The 21,776-nt window shown below is 43.0% G+C and overlaps 1 protein-coding gene across 3 annotated transcripts in view; it reads left to right on the top strand.

Moving 5' to 3' along the window:
* FOXO3 (forkhead box O3) overlaps positions 1-21,776 on the top strand; it is a 131,883-nt gene that overhangs the window by 100,811 nt on the left and 9,296 nt on the right. For all 3 annotated transcript variants that reach the window (XM_027601125.1, XM_027601123.2, XM_027601124.2), the window contains exon 3: positions 12,119-13,554. In XM_027601125.1, coding sequence (XP_027456926.1) covers positions 12,119-13,519 — 1,401 coding nt within the window. In that variant the 3' untranslated portion in view covers positions 13,520-13,554. The remainder of the gene's footprint in view (positions 1-12,118; positions 13,555-21,776) is intronic.

The following is a 21,776-nucleotide window of genomic DNA, read 5'->3' as shown; positions in this document are numbered from 1 at the left end:
GCCAACAGAGATATTCTGTTGTGTGGCATTTACTTTTTTTGTCTTCTGCCTTTTTACCATTATCATCTTGTTTTTTGATGACTGTTAGAATAATGAACATTGACATTTGGAAGATAGCCTGCTGCCAAATGAATACACACTTGTCTCTTTTGTAAATCCTAGCCCAAACTTTTTCCTTCCCTAGTTGAAAAATGTGCCTCTACCCCTCCCAGTTTTTCCAGGGTGTGGGCCTGTGCTTAGCTGTGTGACTGTGCCCACACACTGGCATATATTTTAGAGGTACCCAAACGAAATCAGTTGCCCTTGAAATAATAAGACTCAAAAGAATGGTTTTTCTGAGCCATAACATCTGAAGAGCTGGAAACCGTTGTGTTTGTATGTGTGATGCTAAAGCCAGTGAATTTCATGTGAAGGAAGGGATTGTAAACTAAGAACAGAAAAGCGTTTTCCTGTATTTCAGATGACAAACTCTCAAGCTGTCTGACTCGCCCACTCAGCACCTCCACAGCCATCCCTTTAATGTGCTTGCATGCATTGTCCGTAATTTCTGTTTCTGCAGGTTTTGTTGCCAGAAGAATAATAAAATAGCGTGCATATACAACCTTAAAGCAGTGTTCTACCAGTTTTTGATTGAGGTTAAACAGAAGCATCCTGATCATGCTGTCAGTTGGCAGGCAAAAGGCATATTTTAAAATTCACGTAGATTTAAAGCAAGCTAATCTTTTCTGGCTCTGTAATAAACTAATTACATGTTTAAAATAGTATAGAGCTGAGTCCCTGTTTCAGATTAAGCCTCGTAATGGCAAGGTCAGGACAGAGCAGACATTTGCTGGCTTTGCCCGCTGTCTCTGGCTTGAGGACCCATAGCACGGTGCCAGCCGTTTGAAGGCCTGAATAAGTGCCAAGGACGCCAGGTCATACCGACTTGACTCAGCTTATGGGTTAATACTCTCTGAGCACAGAAGCCACCAGACATGCCACTGAGGAAGGCCTGGATACTTAATAGCTTATGGCAGTAATTGTGCTTGGTTGTTCCCTAAAAGTGGGGATCCCAGGTCAGGTTAGGACATGCCAAGAGTGTCTGTTTTGGGGTGTATCTGAGAAAAAAGGTGTCATTTCTAAAGATCTAGTTTCAACAAGGCTTGCTTCATGGCTAGTCATTTTTTCCACTCTTTACCTTGCTTTCATAATCCTAGGGACCATGTGCAGAAACTTAAAGATGGGAACATGTAATTCAATAATACAGATTTTTATTCTTGTTCCTTCATGTTCCTTGGTCACCAGTTAGTGGTGCCTCTCTTCTTAGGCAGTTTGGTGACATCAGAGGGAAACCCGTAGTACACTGGTGAGAGCTTCACTTTGGAGTTAGCCTCGGGCTTGATTACTTAGCACCACCACCTACCAGACAAGTTACTTAACTTTTCTGTACCTCCATTTCCTCCTGACACGTTTGTGGTGAAAATAAAACGAGATTAGATTTGTCAAGCACAGAGCCTTGGCCCTGGTAGATATCAAATACATTAAGTTCTTTCAGATTGCAGGTGAAATAGACTCTTAGGTTGGATTTTCCTTGTTCTTGTTTTTCTTTGGATGTGCCTGGAGGAGAGTTAGTACCAGAGTGTGTTATCTGTAATTTTGAGTATGCCTCTGAGGGCTCTGGGCCAACTTCATTACCAAGTAATGAGGCCCCATAGCATCCCAAGATACGTAAGGAGTCAGCTCTTCTCCCTAGATGGACGTGAGACCTTTGCGCCAAGCCCTTGCTCCACCAAGTAGCTCACTAACACACTGTCATTTTGCCCTTCTTAGCATCTCTTATTATAGAGAACCTTATGTCTACTAATTAGACTGTCGTCTTGTTTTTGGAAATTGGATTGTATAATTGAAGTTAACACTCAAGGGAGAGACTTGCTACTTCACATTTTACGATGGATGCTTGCTTCCATCTTCACTCATGTGAGGATTGTTCACTGAGCTTATGTTTGATAACATTTCAAAGTATAATTCGGGTTTGTTTCGTGGTTGCTGCCCCCTTTCCACCAATTCATTGATTAAACAAATGTTTTTTGAGCACCTACTATGTACCAGGCCCCATGCTAGATGCTAAAACTGGTAACTGGTTGTAAAGAGTTTGATATGTGTTGGAGGAGACAGACTTCCATTCCTCAGATTGTAAAATAAGGCAGACCGAAGTTGGATGGGTGGGTGGGTGGAAGATATTCCCCATGCTTTGTGCTCCCAGCACTTCATCCCTTCCATTGGTATCGTAATCCAGACATCAGGGTTGATGTTGTTTTGGTATTTCTGTTATACATTAAGTCTGGGAGATTGGAGTTTGTCTCAGCTTGGAGTCCACTTACTAGCTGATTGAGTTCAGGCACTCCCCTGTATCTCTTTGGTCCTTTGTTTCTTTCACTATGAAGTTAAGGCTGCTTGTTACTTGATGGGTTTCACAGCCCTCTCCATTTCCCCCAGTTTATATTTTACTAAACTTCTGCTCGGATCACTTATATAATGGCAAGAAAGTGATTAAACTCTCTGATGTATTCCTGAATTATGGTCGTGTATTTCCAGTGCCCTTTTATTCTATTTCCACCCACAATAAATTTTCAAACTGGAAAAATTTACGGCCTTATTTTTTTAAATCTAAGTGAAAATTATGTTAATAGTAAAACTATTTCTGTTCTCCTTTGTTCTACTTGGCAGAGTCTGTTCTGCAACTTCATGGCTTTTAACCCTTTGAAGCATCCATTCCATGTGGCTGGTCATGCATGGTCTTACCAGGGAATTTATGTAGCATGCGCTTGCGGAGCCCCTTGTGGGAAAGGGAAGTGGATTCAGTAACATTGGAGAAGAAGTTTGGAGGAAGAGAGCAGGGGCTGCCAAACGCTGTAACTTTGACTGGCTTTCTGGGGACTGTCATTCTTTTGACTGCATGCCTTGAGCTGCTTCTCCCTCAGTCTGGAGAGGACGGACAGGGGGTTGGAAGTAGGAGGGTTTGTGGGGAGGGGCAGGGTGCTGCAGGGAGTGGGTGTGGGCAAGAGGTTGCAAGGCTGCCAGGGTTCTCTTTGTGCCGGAAGTGCAGGTTTGGCTGTAAGGAATGGAATGTTCCCTCTTGCCCTCCAAGAACAGAAACAGCTGTGGAAGAACTTGAAAAAAAGATTACTAAATGAAAAAAAAATGAATATGAAAATAAAACCCACATAGAAAACCCAGCAAAACTGCAGTGGAGTGGTAGCTGTCTTTTTCATGCTCTTCAAGAGAACTTTCTTCCTATCTAGGGTTTCTTTTTCACTGGGGGGCAGGACAGATTGCCTTCCCAGCCCTTCCTCTTCTAAGAAAGCCTCATGTGTCTCATTTTGCTTGGATAGAGAATGGGTTCATTATGCTGATTATCAGATGATTGTTATTTTATTCCTTATTTTTTTTTAAGATTTATTTATTTGAGAGAGAAAGAGAGAGCGGGAGCACACAGAGGGAGAAGGAGAAGCAGATTCCCCGCTGAGCAGGGAGCCCAACGTGGGGCTTTTGATCCCAGAACCCTGGGGATCATGACCTGAGCTGAAGGCAGACGCTTAACCGACTGAGCCACCCTGGCGCCCCTATTTTATTCCTTCTAATGAGATACCAGAACCTGTCACTTACTGCATGAAAACTTGAAACAAATGTTAGTTTTCAAAGAGATCTCTGTGGGTAGAGAATTATTGTTAGCAAATTTAGTGGAAATCTTGTTTCTAGCTGGAAATTTAATCCTTCAGCCAAGTTCCTGACAATATTTATTTTAGAACATCGTCTTTTTAAAATAAGTCCCTTAATGGTTTAAACTTAGTGTTTTAGACAAGAGTAAGAGTAGAGCTAGCCTGGAACTTGTCTTACACATCAGGGTTGATTGTGCAATCCTTTATGTGAATGTTTATTTAAGTTTTCTTCCCAGTCTGAAAGGCTTGCTTGGCTATTACAGCTGGTATTCCATATTGTCAGAAATAATAACTGTTTCTGATTTCTAGTCTGTTTTATGCTATCATACAAAAGCAACTTGTTGCTTTTGAACGACAAGTTAGCCCCAGAGGAGACAAAATCTAGTGGAACAAGATAAGCCAGCTAAAATCTCGACTCTCCCAGTATCTAATAGGGAAGACCAGCCTCACACTTCTCCCTAAGATGGCGGCACTGCTTGGCTTCTAGCAGCGTCCACCCAAGGATCTTTGCACTGAGTGTAATGCTGTTGTGTTTTGCACAGTTGCGGAATAAGAAGGAATGAGAAACAGAGTATGTGATTGTTATTTTTGAGGCTGAATATGTCCTCAGGGAAGTTCATTAAGTAATACTTTGCTGTATTCTTAACAGTGGGAGCTAATAAGTACCTCACGATTGGGGTATGGCTTTGTCAGAAATAATTTTTACCCAATCTGTCTTTTTGGCATTTTGCTTGAAGGGCAAAGGAATTGCTGTGAAATTTGCTGTGAAAGGGATTGTACGAGATTGCATGCTACTTCAGGGAGGCTCCTGAAAATTGTAGGGATCAGTTACTGTCCTAGCTCATCCTTTCTTCAGCCTATATCAATTCTTTGTTTTGCACATGTCCACATGACCTCTTTTCTGTCCATGCCTATCTGTGCCGGGTGGAGAAGTGGCATGGGACAGAATGAGACGACTGTCGCAAGGTCCAGGACTCTTCACCCTCTCCCTTGCCTTTGTTTTTTTTTTTTTAAGAAAGAATATATCCGGATCCCCGTGGCCTGAACACTTGCTCTGTTTTACTCTGCATGTATAATCCCAGCTTGAATCTGTACCCCTGGATCTCGCCCTTATTTTCTAAATGGGGGGAACTTGGATTTAGACAACATCGACTGTGCTGTGCTACCAGATCCGGGAAGACTAGGGATTATTAGGTTGGACTTAGAATCTCAGTCAGTGGAAAGGTAAGGGGGAAATTCCAGTGATTCTCAGCTCTAATTGCACATTAGAATAATCTGGGGAGCTTTAAAAATGTACCTCTACCCAGCCCTTACCCACACCGATTGAATCAGGGTCTCTAGGAGTGGGGCAGGAGTACATAAAGCCTCCCCCAGGTCATTCTAATGGGCAGCCAGGGGGAGGAATTCATACTTAAGAGAAGTCAGGGCCTTGTCCAGAGAACTGCCTTTGAAAGAGCTTGTCATTATAAATCAGAGGCAGCTTCCCAGGCCCTGGGAAGGTCCTGAAGCTCTGTCTTCGTGTTACTCTACAGTGGCACACCAGCCCCCTGGGTCTCCTCGTGATTTGTGGTTTCCATTGGGCTTTTCACGTGACCTTTATTATTGCCTGCTCAGGAGAGGCATATATTATAATTCAGGCATTTGGCAGCCTCATTCTGAATTGTCATTGCCCACAAGTCAGAGCAGTGAGATCTACTTGAAATGCTGGTCCTATGTGCAAGGTAGATGAGTACTGTGTCTAAACGCAATCCTTTGCAGATTGTCCCCACTGAAATCCCTTAGAAGGACCAGGTAGATGCCTACAATCTGCCTGGTGGGAGGCAGTGGGTCTGGTTTAGGAGTTAACAGCCATGACCCTCCCTTTGCTGCTTTGGAGACTGCACAAAAAAAGAGGGAGAGGGATGGGTTGTCTTCATAAAAAGGAGGGTGGGCAGGGGCCTTTAAGAGTTAAATTATACAACTCCCTTTTTATTTTTAAAGTCAGTGGATTCCTTGTTGCCCTTGCTGAGAAAGATAAATTGATACCACATGTTGCTTCCAGACAAAACCCTCTCTGTGCTCCAGGGGAAGCACATGCAGCTGGTGTCTGGGTTAGTGGACAGTCCCCACAAGGTAAACATGGGTTGGAAGGGGCTGGAGTGGACATAGGGTAGCAACAGTTAGGAAATTACCAGTCACTCCCGACTGACACGGCACCTTTGAAATACTTTTAAGAGTCTGAAATCTTTTCCTGGAAGTAGCCGCCCTCTCACCTTTTGGCTTAAATTATACGATGCTCGGAAAACAGTAAGTGAACGTTTGTGATGTCACTGCTTCCGTATGTGGGATCTGACAGTAGAGAGCTTCTTTGTGCTTGGCATTCCAGTGGGTACTTTGCATGCGTAATTTCATTTAACCTTCCCGAGGATCCTAGAGTTAGGCAGGGAGGGTAATTTTACCCTCATTTTATGAAAGGGGCATGCGAGGTTAACTCAGTTGCCCAAGGTCACTGGACAAATTTCAGAGCCGGGATTCCAGCCTGGACCTGACTGACATCAAAGCTTGTCGTCTTCCTTCAGCATCACGCTTCCCGCCCCCCCCCCCCCAAACCACTGGCCACCTTAAATTGCATGTGTGAATTATCCACTTTGTAAATTATCAGTGGAGAATACTTGTTCATTTCAGGCAGCTTCTCTCTGACACTTCATCTCATCTGTTTTGGGTCCTTCTGTCTTCATAACCAGTTGGCACGTATGTAGTGACCGTGTGCACTTTAATATTAGCAATAAATGTATCTTACAGTAGAAGATTGTCTTGCAGGATAGCAAGAAAAGTAATTAACAGATTCTGATAAGTACAGTCATCTTTATGCTAATTTCTTCGAGGAGGGCCAGGTAAAGAAATCTCTAGGCTGTGGCCCCCCAGTCATCGTGACTGTGAAATGTGAGTCCCTCGTGCTCCCTCCTGCACATACCTCCTGCATGTACCTCCTTGAAGGATTAGGCCACTAAATGCAGCTGCAATCACATAGAACACAGGTTTGCCAGTTCTATTACTATTTAACTACATCTGAAGCATTTCTGTCCGGTACAGGGCTTGTTTTGGTGTAAATCATTTTGTAAAAGAGCATTGACATAAAATGAGATGGAGAGTGGGTTCTTATTTCTGCTCTCTCTTCAGACCTGTTCTGTTAGAGGTGCTTTAAGGATTTTCTAAATCTTTGGGCCAGGTTGGAGAAAAACTGGCATATTTGTCCCTGACACTTAAAGTTGCTTCCTAGAAGATGTTTGCTTTCCTATAATTCATCAGTATTAGGATTTCTTAGGAGTGGACTTAAATAACCAGAACTCTTCACATGATTTTGGGTTGAGATTGTAGTAGCTTCTTGGCTCCTTTAGTAAGTAAATGTGATGGCAGAATGGACTGTGCTCAGGTCCTGGTTGTTAATATTTCCTTATCACTTCAGCATTAATGAAAATGTATCCCTAGTACTTCAGCCAATTAATAATGGCTTGCCTCACAAGATATTTCAAAATGTCTGTTAGAAAAATCACTCTAGTCCTGTCAAACCATTCCTGCTTTTACTTCAGCTCCCAGTCCCCAAACTAATGTAAAATCTTAGAAATATAGACTGGTATGATATATGAATTAGTCGAAAACCATAGAGTATTTTTAGTGGTGGTTTTATAGTTTAAAATACACATAGTACGTTGGAAACTAATTTACAGACCCTAATGCAGAGGTCTTTAGAGAATTTAAATGATAGATCATTAAGAAGATTTTACAGTTGGCTTGTCTGTTTTTTTAAATCCCACTTCTCATTCCTGGGACTCCATGAGGGAGTGGTTATTTGAAACCTTATAGAAATCATATCACCATTAACTTTTGTTATCAGGGAAGGTGTGGGGAAACATTGCAGTTCTGACATTTTATTTGGCATTCATTTATTTACCTTTTCCTGCTTCCAAAATTTAGGTAGAAGAACTAGTGATTAGAATCATGACCTGTGAGGAAAACCAGAATACATTCCTGGCATCTGACCTTGTTAGGGTGAGGGGACGTTTGAACTGGAAATGGACAGAGGGGCCCTATTCATTGGCCTTCTGTCAGTGGCCCATCTTCAGATTATGGATTTTGTAAATGGAAAGCTGACCAGCCAGTATGGATAAAGGCTGCTGAGATAGGGGACTGTCACAATGCTGGTGGCAGCTTCTGTGTTGTCTTAGTGATGTAACTGGAAAAACCTGTCAGCGTGTTGTGTAGTAATATGCCTTAGGGCATGCATTCTGCCACTAATAACCTCTAAAACAGGAGTTGAGCAAAGATTGGAAACTGAAGCTAATCACCAATTTATGAAGTCAGGTTTTATTTCAGAATCTAAGGGCAGTTAACGTTGGTTTGTATGGTGACCACTGCGCTCTCCCTAGAGTGAATGCTATTATGGCCACTTAGTAAACAAGTACAAACATGGGCTGTGTAAGCCTTCACTTTCAGATCGGTTCTTCTGAAAGACCTTCCTTAAAAAAATTTAATTTAGGAAAAGACCCATCAAATTATTATCCCTGTTTCATAAACAAAATTATAGTAATGTGCTTTTTTCCTTCCTTTTTGGAAAGGAATTTTTTTTTTTTTTTTTTTTTTTTTTAAGAGAGAAAGAGAGCAGGGGCCTGGGGAGCAGAGGGAGAGGGAGAGAGAATCCTAAGCAGCCTGCATGCCTAGTGCAGAGCCCCGACACGGGGTTCCATCTCACAAGCCTGAGATCATGACCTGAGCCAAGATCAAGAGTCTTATCCCTTAACTGACTGAGCCACCCAAGCGCCCCTGGAAGGAAGCTTTTTCTCTGAGCAGAATGAGGTTGTGCCTTTTATATCCTTCTTTCTTAAATGTTTCTTTAAGTTGGCACAAATAGCTCAAACAATGACTTCTAAATACTTTGGTGACAAAGCTGTGAAAAATTATAGTAAAAGCATTGGATTGGAGTTTGGAAAACAAATTTCACTCTGGGTTGTATAGACACTAGCCGTGTGACCTTGTTATTTAATATCTCTCAGCCTGAGCCTTCATATATATGATGAGGGCACTGATACCACTTTGCAGGTTTATGATGAGGATTAGAGACCATGAATCTAAAAGTTATGGCCCAGTAACTGGCAGTGCTCTAATAGGCAGGCTCTCATTTCTTAACCCTTGAGATCAGGGACCTGGGCCCTGACACCCTGCAGTTCTGGTCCTAGATATGGGTATGCCGGCCCCTTTACTGCATGCCCTTCCAGAAGCTTAATTTCTGTCTCCAGATTTTTAACCAATTGTGGCTTGTAAATTTTACTAAATTATACACATACATTGAGGTTTAGAGTTGTAGTAATAGATGACTATTAGAAAGTTCACATAGGGCATTTTGGAGTTTTTTTACAGTGTTGCTTTTTTTTTTCCTCCTGTTTGGTTCAGGTTTAGAGTTTAAATGTAAAAATACATTTAAAAAATGTATATATCGTTGAGCACCTGGATGGCACAGCGTCCAACTGTTGATTTTGGCTCAGGTCATGATTTCAGGGTCCTGGGATTGAGCCCTTCATCGGGCTCAGCGCTCATTGGGGAGTTTGCTTGAGATTCTCTCTCTCCCTCTCCCCCTCCCCTGCTCATGTTTTCTCTCTCTCTCTCTCTCTCTCTCAAATAAATATCTTTTAAAAAATATGTATTGTTCCCTAAGTGCTTTTAATTTTTATTTTTTTAAATTTTATTTATTTGAGAGAGCACACATGTGCGTGCACATGCACGAGCAGGGGCAGGGGCGGAGGGAGAGGGAGAAGCAGACTCTGCTGAGCAGGGAACCCAAAATGGGGGCTCAATTCCAGGACCCTGAGATCATGACCTGAGCCAAAGGCAGATGCTTAACCAACTAAGCCACCCAGGCGCCCCTCCTAAGTGCTTTCTAAGGGGCGGGGAGGTAACCCAGTACATAAAATTGGTCATTGTTAATCCTAGATGTTGATATGAACTCTTTCCAAAATCTAGAGCTAAGTGGGCTGGCCAGGGTTGCACATTGCTCCCACAGAGCTTCAGAACCTTCCTGTTTTTTCACCAAGAAGTTTGAGTTTAAGTTTTTTATTTAATAGATCTACTCATCTGAGTACTCAGATAGTAGAACCACCTTGCACTTACCTGCTTTTTGAGCCCTGCAGAGTGAATTTCAAGAGCATGCTTCATATCTGATTTATAAAGTATTTTGCTTTTTAAAGAAATGTGATTTCTGAACCATTAGTAGAGATGCCATTATTCTTTCAAAAACCGTAAGAGTAAAAGGGAATCAGAGTATATAGTCTCCGGGGCAACATTTGTCTCATCAGATACTCAGCATGTTCCCTGTTTTTTCCTCTCAAATGTGTCTTTATGGCCATCAGAGAAATGCCAACATATGACCCATGGTTGCACATGTTCATTGCCCAACCTGAGCTGTAGGCCCTCCTTGCGTGGGAACATAAACATGGGAAACATGGAGTATTTTGGATTATTTGCTTATGGTAAAATCCTGCTGATTTTCTCTGTTTTAAAAACATTCTGGGGGAACACATGTATTTGCATCTTCTACATAAATACAGTTAGTGATTGCCAGTTTTTTAAAAACTATGGTAACTTTTAGGATTGTATTTAATATCTAGCATCAGGAAATACCTCTTGTCTTTAACTTGCAAATAAAAGCTCATCTGGCCTGTAGGTGCTGTTGCAGATGTGGAGAATACCATCAGCTCCTCTCTTTTACTGCACATGAGGCATTTTATGGATTAGAATGAGGCCACATCAGGTGATGAGCTCTCTCCACCATGTGTACTGTGTGTTTTATAATAGCAATGAAAACACCCTGACTTGGTAGCATGACCGGTTTCTGAAGTATATTATCATATATCATTCTTACATCATCCCTGTCAGGGAGGGATGGTTTGGATGTTATTATGGCTATAATGAAGATAGAGAAGTAAAGTTGTTGCCTACAGATTAAATGATTTGCTCAAGGTCACATGGTTGATCAGTGGCAGAGATAGGACTGGATCTGGGTCATCCCAGCCAACCAGCCTTATCTACCAAGCCAGGAGGCGGTTCTTGCAAGATGGCTGCAGTTGTTAGGATTTTTGAAGATATTTTGCCCTATTTCTTTTTTTTTTTAACCCTTTAATATAGAATAGTTTTTAGATTTACAGAAAAGTTGTAAAACTAGTACAGAGAGTTCTCATGTACCCAACATCAATTTTCCCCTATTGTTAACATCTTACCTTAATCTAAGGTTAGTTTGGTTCATTTGTCACAACTAATGAACCAATATTGATACATTAGTATTAACTGAAGTCCATATTTTATTTCACATTTCCTTCATTTTTACCTAATGTCCTTTTTCTGTTCCAGGATCCCATCCAGGATACACATTACATTTAATCATCATTCTTCCTTAGGTTCCTCATGGGTCTGACAGTTTGGAGGAATACTGAACAGGCAGGCATTTTTTTAAATGTCCCTTAATTGGAATTTGTCTGATGTTTTTCTCATAATTAGACTGGTGTGATGGGTTTTAGAAGGAAGACTACAAAAGAGGGTGCCATTTTCATTACATCAAGAATGCATTACATATTATCAACATGACTTAGCCCTACTGATGTTGACCTTGATCACCTGAGATAGTGTTTGTGTCTTCACTGTAAAGTTACTTTTTCCCCTCCTTTCCATACTGTACTCTTTGGAAGGAAGTTACAGTGCTCAGATCATTGCCTTGAGTGGGGTATCTATATAAATTATTTGGAATTGTTCTGAATGGAAGACTTGTCTAAATATTTCTGTCAACTCAGCGAATCCTACTCTACCATTTTTTTCTCATGCCTGTTGGACAGGTGTGAAATTATGGCAGGAAGAGGTGGAGTCATAGAAGCGATCGGTAACAGTTCACACCAGTTCTGAGTTTATAGACATGGTTAAGAAAAGGTAGATGCTGCCTTAAACTAGTGGAGGAGGGAACCATAAGAGAACAAAATGGCCCCCCAAGTGATTAGTTACCCTTAGAGAGCCAGGGAGGTTTGTTGCAAAGTGCAGGGAGAGAGTGCTGTGGTAATAACTTATAAGTGTGAACTTCAGTATAGAAAATAGAATTATAGAAAGGACAACAAAATTTAGGAGTTTGGGGAAAACAACATCATTGAGCTTACACATGTCTGGCATCTCCTGGATATGAAACCATCTCCCACCTCCTAAATACCAAACTTGGCCATTTATAATGTTGCCATTGAATTCCAACCTGGGTGGGGGGCATATCATACAAATGTTTGTCTTTTTTTTTTTAAACCTCCAAAATTAAGGAGTCCCCCAGCCCCAAAATGAGTCTGATTAACTACCTCTTCTGGGTGCCTAAGTTTTGGACCATTTTGTCTCATATTCTGCATTTTCCTTTCTCTCTGCAGAACTCTATCCGGCACAACCTCTCACTGCACAGCCGGTTCATGCGGGTCCAGAATGAGGGGACCGGCAAGAGCTCTTGGTGGATCATCAACCCTGATGGGGGAAAGAGCGGGAAGGCACCCCGGCGGCGGGCTGTGTCTATGGACAACAGCAACAAGTATACCAAGAGCCGTGGCCGTGCAGCCAAGAAGAAGGCAGCCCTGCAAACAGCCCCTGAGTCAGCAGATGACAGTCCCTCCCAGCTCACCAAGTGGCCTGGCAGCCCCACGTCACGCAGCAGTGATGAGCTGGATGCGTGGACGGACTTCCGCTCACGCACCAATTCCAATGCCAGCACTGTCAGCGGCCGCCTGTCACCCATCTTGGCAAGCACAGAGTTGGATGATGTCCAGGATGATGATGCACCGCTCTCCCCCATGCTCTACAGCAGCTCTGCTAGCCTCTCACCCTCTGTAAGTAAGCCATGCACCGTGGAGCTACCACGGCTGACCGACATGGCGGGCACCATGAATCTGAATGATGGACTGTCTGACAACCTCATGGATGACCTGCTGGATAACATCACCCTCCCATCGTCCCAGCCATCGCCCACTGGAGGGCTCATGCAGCGGAGCTCTAGCTTCCCATATACTACCAAGGGCTCTAGCCTGGGTTCTCCAACTGGCTCCTTTAATAGCACAGTGTTTGGACCCTCGTCTCTGAATTCCCTGCGCCAGTCTCCCATGCAGACTATCCAAGAGAACAAGCCAGCTACCTTCTCTTCCATGTCACACTATGGCAACCAGACACTCCAGGACCTGCTCACTTCAGACTCACTCAGCCACAGCGATGTCATGATGACCCAGTCGGACCCCTTGATGTCTCAGGCCAGCACCGCTGTGTCCGCCCAGAACTCCCGCCGGAACGTGATGCTTCGAAATGACCCAATGATGTCCTTTGCCGCCCAGCCTAACCAGGGGAGTTTGGTCAATCAGAACTTGCTCCACCACCAGCACCAAACCCAGGGCGCTCTCGGTGGCAGCCGTGCCTTGTCGAATTCTGTCAGCAACATGGGCTTGAGCGACTCCAGCAGCCTTGGGTCAGTTAAACACCAGCAACAGTCTCCTGTCAGCCAGTCTATGCAAACCCTCTCGGACTCTCTCTCAGGCTCCTCTTTGTACTCATCTAGTGCAAACCTTCCTGTCATGGGCCATGAGAAGTTCCCCAGCGACTTGGACCTGGACATGTTCAATGGGAGCTTGGAATGTGACATGGAGTCCATTATCCGTAGCGAACTCATGGATGCTGATGGGTTGGATTTTAATTTTGATTCCCTCATCTCCACACAGAATGTTGTTGGTTTGAACGTGGGGAACTTCACTGGTGCTAAGCAGGCCTCATCTCAGAGCTGGGTGCCAGGCTGAAGGATCACTGAGGAAAGGGGAAGTGGGCAAAGCAGGTCAGTGCCCAGTGCTATGGCATTTAATAACAAAGTGGGGGTGATGGGAGGGAGGCTGACTTTTATTTACTTTGAACTTTACTCCACATTGAGAAATTGAGAACCACGGAGCAGTGGTACACAGTAACGTGGCTCCCAGCCGTTTCATCTCCACGTCAAACAGGGCCATCAGGTGCCCCTCCCCACAATTTGCTGACAGCTCAGGAATTTTACTGCCAGTAAAAAGAACATACACACATTCAGAGATTTCGTTCTTCTTTGTATCCAGTCACCCTCGCTCACCCATGACACAGGTCTCCCTACTTGATGGTTGGATGAGGATAGAATGGCAGGAGAGAGGGGGGGCCCTTAGGTCACACAAACTTCAAGGTTAAGGACCCAACTAGGGGACCTTAGCCTCTCAAGTCCAACATTACCATTGTCGATCTTCAATGTTATGGTTTCTTCATCTTTTTCCAGTAAAGTAACAATTTTCAGGTACTTCTAATTTAACTGTAGAATATATATTCTGGACTCCTTCATGCATGAGTATTTCCACCAAAAGCAAGATCTGTTAGATTCTTCACCATAGTACTAATTGTCTTTATTGGTTAGCATTCAGCTTTTACGTATTTAAAGGAGCAAAAGAATTAAATTGAAAACAGTTTTTATGTGAGAGAGAAAGAGAGCAGTTGCTCATGTGCTTCTTGTTCCCCGAAGTCTAAGGGAGATCAGGTTCCAAACAGTGACATGGGTTGGGAATGGGAGCAGAGATTTTCTAAATTCTGGCATTTTAATACTGTTGGAACGAGAAGGCTCACACATGATGTGATAAAAACATTTTATTGGAATCAGAAATCAAGGGTTCAGTTCCACTTCTGCTACTTTCTGGCTGCTATCCGGAGTGTGTCATCTGGCCTTAGGAATACTGTCTGAGCCTCAATTTCCAGTTTTATAAAATGAGAATAATCACCCCCTTGTCACTTCTTGGGGTTATTATAAGAATCAAATGCATTGAAGTATGTGAAAGTGCTTTGTAAAACTGCAGTGCTCTGAAATATGTATAGTGTAATTAGGTAAACATAACTGACTGACAGATGAGTAAGCAGGGAGCCCAGAGAAGTTAAGTTTGCCAAAGTTCACACAGCTGGACCCAGAATCCGTATTTCTTGAATGTCTTGAACTGTGATAGTTTTCCCTAATTTTCTCTAGGTAGAAAAAAAATAGGAAGTGCTCTGAACTGAAGCCAGTGGAGCAGATAATACACAGGCTTGCCCTAAAACTCTCCTTAAGAAGTAAGGTGAGCACTGGGGTATTGTGCTGACAGATTCGTACCCCCAGACCCTAGCATGTTCAAAGACTCTGTTCTGTGCCCCAGCTCCTCTTTTAAAAACATCTTGGCAAGTCTCTTACATCCTTCTTTAAATGGTGTAAAGGGGAAATGGGATTCAAAGCCATTAAAACCTGAGCCTTGTTTAACCCTCTGCCCCTGGGAAGGAATTACAAGGGTCTCCTATGGTGAGCTCAGTACAGTTCATGGGGTAGTTGTAGAAAGGGGAATGTCAAGAGTGTTGTGATGCTAAAGCTTCTCAGCTTTCCCAGGCATAAGCAGGCCCCTAATGGAACTCAGACATCTGTTTTCAGTCATTTAATAGCCCTTGAGATGGTAAAAAGACTGTAATGGAAGCTAAACAGGGTGACACGCTTGCATGCCAGCCAGTTCAGTCCCATATCAGAACTCAGACTGGTGAAGACTGGCCTTGAGAAATGTAGATATTTGGCTTTTAGAAGAATAAATAGTTTGTCTTCCTTTAAGAAGTGAATATGATTGTGGCTTCTAATGACCCAAGTAAGTTTTAATTTTGGTGTAGTTGTAAGGAGGCCACTTTCTAATTCATTGAGAAGAGGTAGTTCAGAAGGAAACGTACTATCAATTCTTGTCTACTTTTTCAATGTAGTTCAATAGCAGACCTTTCTTGTGTATGTATACTTCTGAAAGATTGTATAAAAATATTTTGAGGGAGATGTAAATACATTTTAAGGCATATTTAATGAATTATTTGGATGATAAAGAACTACTTTTGGGATAATGCATTTTATTATTCCCTAATGTTCTCAGAACATTTTGGGGATATTGTTTTGAGAAGATATTTCTTCATTTAAGAATGAAAAGTCACCAAAATTTCCTGAAGGTAAACCAGCTCAGTATGATCAGAGTAAGAGAAGAAACATCCTAAAGACGACACAGGGCTTTGAGGGAGTCTGGTGTCTGAGTTTAGGATTTCCATATTGCTTTGGAATGAATTGCTCCTCTAACCAGCCAGGAGCACAAATGTCCTGAAGTATATTCTTTACTTTTAAACTTGTGACTCTCCTAAATTCACAGAACCGGCCTGAGGTCACCACCTCAGACCTCCCTTCTCCCAAATTAAGTACCCCAGCTTCCCAAGACATTTTTGGTTTGGCTTCTTCTCTTCTCTTTTTTCACTAGTAGTCATGGTATTCTCCAGACTCCCTTTCTGGCCTAACAGAAGGTCATGTGACCCTAAATTAGAGCCTTCTGGTTGTGGAGTTAATGGAGCAGCTCTGTCCAGTTGACAGTCTTGCTAGAGAGCCGTGGAGAGGTGCTCCTCTGGAGGGCTGGGTGTTTCACACACGTCATTCATCTTAGACCATGTGTAAAATCCTTTGACCTATCTGGAAAAGAAAAAAAAATAACCATACCTTTTTATGAGCGCCAGCTACTGGGGTGTAAATGGCACTGTCTTCTCTCCTACAGCCTGGTGCACGTGCTTGCAAGTTGGCAGCAGAGATGTTGTGAGCTGGTGTGGTTGCAAGGCCAAGCTCCCAGCGAGCCCTCCTGTGTCTGATGTGTGTCTCCTCAGAGGGCAGGCAGCCTCAGTCTCACTGTTGTTTTGAGGTCAAAAGATGCCTAAGTTCACAAGCTCTTTCATTCATCTTCATCTTTTTGGCATTTGGAGACCCCATTAGGGAGCAGCCCCGTATTTAGTTTTAAACTACTTTGAGATAAAGATTGGAAGACATCAACCAGAAAAGGCCCAGCTGGAGAGCGGAGGTATAGTTCTCTCCCTGCTTCTGCACATCACCAGTGAGTCTCTCACAATAGTAGGCTTCTCATCTGTCAGATGAGGATAGAATCATAGAGTTTCAAAAGTGCATAGTAGATGTAATTTTAAACCCGAAACCTAACATTCTGTCTGTGAAGTGGCCCTAGTAAGAGATACGTGGTGGTACAGAACTATAAAGAAACAGTGGTGTCCTAGTGTGGGAACAGCAGGATCTAGTGTTGAAGGCCATTTATGTTATGGAGTTTATGTTTAGGCTGCTTTCCAAAAGGAGCAAATTTTTGATACTGGTTGAACTGATATCTGAATGCTCTGATTCTGTTATGTATTCATGCTGGGGAATAGGACTAATTCTAACCAAATACAGGCAATGTAGGCTATTTGTATCATGTTTTTTTCTTGTGGTAGATATTTCTATGTTAGGCAATGTAACGTATGATAAGTATGAATCTGTATGTATTGCATGGAGAATATACTCTCTTACTTGCACTTGGGGCTGTAGTCTTAGTCTGTGGTTACAGTATGCCCGTCTCAAGAATTCTGCATCTGCAGGGATCTTTATTCTTACCTTAAAAAAGCCTGAAGTCTGAAATGTCATTCATTGAGAATGGCTGTCCGGATCTTTTTAGTGTTGACAACAGTAAGGGAAAATTGACCACAGCTATGAAGGGGTTTTCTATGCAGAGGCTGGTACACTCCTTACACACATTCTTTTCCCTGGAAAGCAGTGATACCAGCACTGAGGCTGCTCCTCTGGGGCACAGGGACAGAGCCTGAGTGACTCTCACTTCAAGCAGTTGCATTTATAAATGGCTTTCTGCAAGGTCTCTGGCCACAGAGCTTATATGGAGCATGAATAAATGGGGTGAAAATCACCTGAATTACTGCTGGAAATTCTTGTAAACTTTAAGCTTCCATTAAATGCTTCTTTTTCCAGGGTCCATAATGCTCAATATTCAGCATTTCATAAATAACGTTTTCTCAAGTAAAGTCTTCCCCCAAATGCCACCTATGCTTCTCACAGTCTTCCCTTTCTTTATAGAGATGGGGAAAAGGGGCTTGTTGTCGGGATCTACCTCTGTGCTGTCACTGGAGAGATGGGCCAGGGTTCTGCCTTGTTCCTGGGGCAGGTAGAAGGATGTTTGCTGACTGCTGGCTCTTCCCGACTTGGTGATGCATATTTTAACACTGGATTTTCATTCAAAGGTGGAGATGCCCCACCTTGTAAGAGACATCATCCGCTTCACCCTGGTTTTGTGGATGTGTTCATTTGATGTAAAAACATTGCTTTCCCCCATCTTACAAATTGTTTTGAAGTTTAAAGTTCCAAAAACTAAAATGAATTAAAATTTTTTGAAAATTAGTGTGACACTTCTGATATTTAGAGGTCCCATAAATGTTTCTCAGTGTTCCACAGAATACTAGATCCTCAAGGTATTATGGGTATTAAGTAGAAAATGCATTCTTCTTTTAAATTTTATTTTATTATGTTAATCACCATACAGTACATCATTAATTTTTGATGTAGTGTTCCATGATTCATTGTTTTGAAAATGCATTCTGTGGTCAAATAAGTTTGAGGAATACCGTGTTAAACAAAGTGAAATAGGGTTGTTGCCAGTCTGGCTTCTCGGAGCCTTAAAATTTAATATACGTTATGAACCTTCTAGTATAGGATTGCAGTATTTCCTAAATTTATTTGATATCTTGAGTCAAATCCTTTTTGATCAAGAAACCATAGGACCCATGTTCTAAGGAAACCCCTGAAGACATGAACCAGCCACCCACTTAAGCTCACTGTCGCTGGGGTTCTGCTTTGGTAGGAACCGTGGGTTTAAAAAGCCTCCCCTACAACCCACTCCAAGTTAAGTATCATCTGTGTGGTAGGGCAGAGGAGCTGTGGGATTTTGTAGCAGAAGGCTGCCATTTCCATGGCTATGTGTCAGAATTAAGTCACTCATCTCCCTCAGTCTCAGTTTACCTATCTGTGAAATGGGGTTAAAATGGAGACCTACTCCACAGAGCTCTTATATGGGTTAATGTCCTTTGGCAATGTTTAAAGAGTTACTTAATGTTTATTGTTACTGACAGTGGCTCCAGAGGTTAATACAGAATAAGGGAGGCAGCCAAGCCAGTCTTACACTGTTGGCAGAAAGAACAAGTACTTTCCTCAATAAACTAAAATGAGTCTGGTTTCTTTTTATTAAAAAGGTATAGCAGTTGGCTGTTGTGTGAAACTTTAGATGTCCCCTAGAAATCCTGCCTACCAATTTGAAGGTACCCACGAGAGAAACTATTGTTTCACGAACAGGGAACTTCTGACATAGATGGAATGAGGAGGTTTGTGTGTGGTACCCAGAGTATACCCTTAGCATCTTTAAAGGATTGCCTGAGAAGTCCTAGCTGTCTGGCTTCGGCTTTCCTTGGGGTGTCTGTCAGTATCCAAAAGGCTGGTAGCACTCCGTGGAGGGAACAGCCTCCCCCTGCCCCTTCTCTGCTCCCTTTTAGTGTAGCCTCTTCCTGCTGGTAGGGAGCCTGGAAATCTGATCTTCCCCTTCTCACTGCCAGCCACAGAAATAAAGCAGAGAAATAAAGAGCTGTTCCAGGCTTCCTAGGGCTCTCTTGAGAGCTGAAAGTTGCCACACAATAAATAGCTTGATGCTGGCAGTGGTCTGGCCATGGACACCCCCACCCCTGGGGCCAGTGGTTTACCCCCTTATTGGCTAATGTGACACAGTTTGGGATTCAGAAAATGTGGTCACTGTGCCCTTAAGATCTCTTCCAACTGTAAGTTCAGTGAAAACCCAGGGAAAATGGGCTGTTCCTCTCCAGGAGCTTTCCTCCCAAAGAAGCAGGACCAGCCTTAGAACTGAAACAGACCAATCCCTGAAGAACTGTGTGCTTGGGTGCAGGTCTTGTGCTTTGCTTTTCTTCCCCAGTAATAGATGTGGACCGTACTCTGTAATTCTAGATTTCCTGTTTTTTTTAATAACCTCTTTTTGGCTAAAATCTATGATATTCATTTATTAAACAATGAGAATTACTTAGTCATGGAAGCCTCAGAAGGTAATTCCAGTGTTTCTGGAGGATAAAACGTGAATTGCCAGTCTTGGTTTGATTGAAGGTTTGCGTATCAGGAGGTCTTCTCTCTCCCTCCTCCCCTCCCCTCCTTCCTCTGTCTCTTCCTCTCTTGAAAGAAGTCTGGATCATAAGATTTTTTCTTTCTTTCTTTTCTTTCTTTCTCTCTCTCTCTCTTTCTTTCTTTCTTTCTTTCTTTCTCTCTCTCTCTCTCTCTCTCTCTCTTTCTTTTTAAGTATTCATGTCTGTGTGGAGTGTTTGACTCCTTAAGGAAATTTAATGGCCAAGAAGAGAAGGCCAGAGATTCTGAGGTTGAAATTTTAAATTAATTTCCAGTGGGTCTCCATGTATACGTTGCCACTGTAATTAATTGGAACTTCCATTGGTCATTTGTATGTTCAGAAATGATCAGAAAGCAATACAGCCCAACATACCTACAAATATGGTGGAAGGTGTCCCTTATGCCCTGCTGCCTGAATGCCTCAAGCCAAAGCACTCTCTGTCTAGCTCATTCAGTTCGGGTTGCGTGCTCGCTGGTGTAGGGGGCCCCAGGGAAGGTAGCTCCAGGCACTTAACCAGGCTGAGCAGGGACTTGAGGGCCTCCCATACCTCACTCCTGGAGTCTGTACACTCCTGGCCAGACTGCTTAGGGCGGTCCTTTGTCAATCTTGGAGCCACCCCCGAGACCCTCCTTTCAGTTCCCTTCTTGGTTTCCTTCTGTTGCACTGGTAGAATTGTTGCTTCTTGGCCACCACCTGTGTCACCTTTGTGTCCTGGTCATACCTTGTAGGTGGATGAGTGGTTTGGTCTATTTGTGGAACTAAAACAGCTGATTTTGTGTTTTCAATTTCAGAATCATTTTTGGAAAAATTAGATGGTCTTCAAAACCCTGTGTATCTAAAGCAGGAGAAGAAGACTTTGGAGACCTTTTCTTCTGTAGCTGGTTGTGGAGCCCTTAGATGGGCTGGCACACTAGACCTACACTTGCAGTCCCAAGTCCCAGGGATGCAGTGCGTCCCCAGCCTGAGGAGGTGGCTGCACACTCCCAATCATCTCCTTTCCCCGCCAGTAAATGCAGTGAAGAGTCACACAGGCAAACATAAACATGTGATATTCGGGTCACAGTTTATGGCTCTACACATTTCTTCCTGTACAATTCCCTCTTGTTTGTAAGTGGTGAATCACTAAAGCAGTGATAGCAATCTGAGAGAGTAGCAAGACTGTTAATTTTGGTCCTTGTAATAAAGGATGTATATGGTAGGATATACAGAAAAGATGGGAGAAGGTAAATATTCAATACTTTTTAAAATTTTTAAATTAATTTTTAAAAATCTTATTAGTTGAGGGGCACCTGGGTGGCTCATTCAGTTGAGCGTCTAACTCTTGATTTTGGGTCAGGTCATGATCTCAGGGTTGTGAGATCGAGCCTGTGTCAGGCTCCGAGCTCAGAGGGGAGTTGGCTTGAGATTTCTCTCCTTCTCTTTCGGCCTCCCCACCCCACCCCCACCCCCGCCCACTCCCGCGTGCACACGTGTGTGCACGTTCTCTCTCTCTCTCACCTGAAAAAAAAAAAAAAGCATCTGTGCCTATGGACTACATTTCCTAGAAACTTGACTTTCCTTTACTCAAACTGAATACAAATTTGGCTTCTAGCCTGGCCAGAATCTCCATACCTACCCCATTTCCCTCATAAACTGTTCAGTATCTGAAGTGGCAAGTTGACAGCCTTTGTCAAAATGTATTTTTATAGAGCTGCACCACCTCATTCCCCTTCTTTGGCAGTCCTGGAGGATGACACTGTTTGGCCAGCATTGCAGGCCGAGGGCTAGGTTTTCATCTGTCAGGCACCTGCTGCCACAGTGACCACCGGGCTGGCTTTCTGGTGCTTCCATAAATCTTCTTTGTCTCCTGTTCCAACCTGGGAGATACTGAAAAATTACCAAATTAAGCTGAAGTGGTGCACCCATTAGGTGTTTTCTTGAGCTGCTCCATGTTTTGGCTGTGAAGATGGACTTCAAGGGAACTGCTGCCATTTTGGTGCTCCAGAATTAGATCCACAGAAATGCTGTTTTTCCTGGG

This window comes from Zalophus californianus, chromosome 7 (genome assembly GCF_009762305.2).
Source record: "Zalophus californianus isolate mZalCal1 chromosome 7, mZalCal1.pri.v2, whole genome shotgun sequence".
NCBI classification, from domain to species: domain Eukaryota; kingdom Metazoa; phylum Chordata; class Mammalia; order Carnivora; family Otariidae; genus Zalophus; species Zalophus californianus.
Note: the sequence above shows the minus strand (reverse complement) of the source record. Positions and strands in the feature narration are given on the sequence as shown.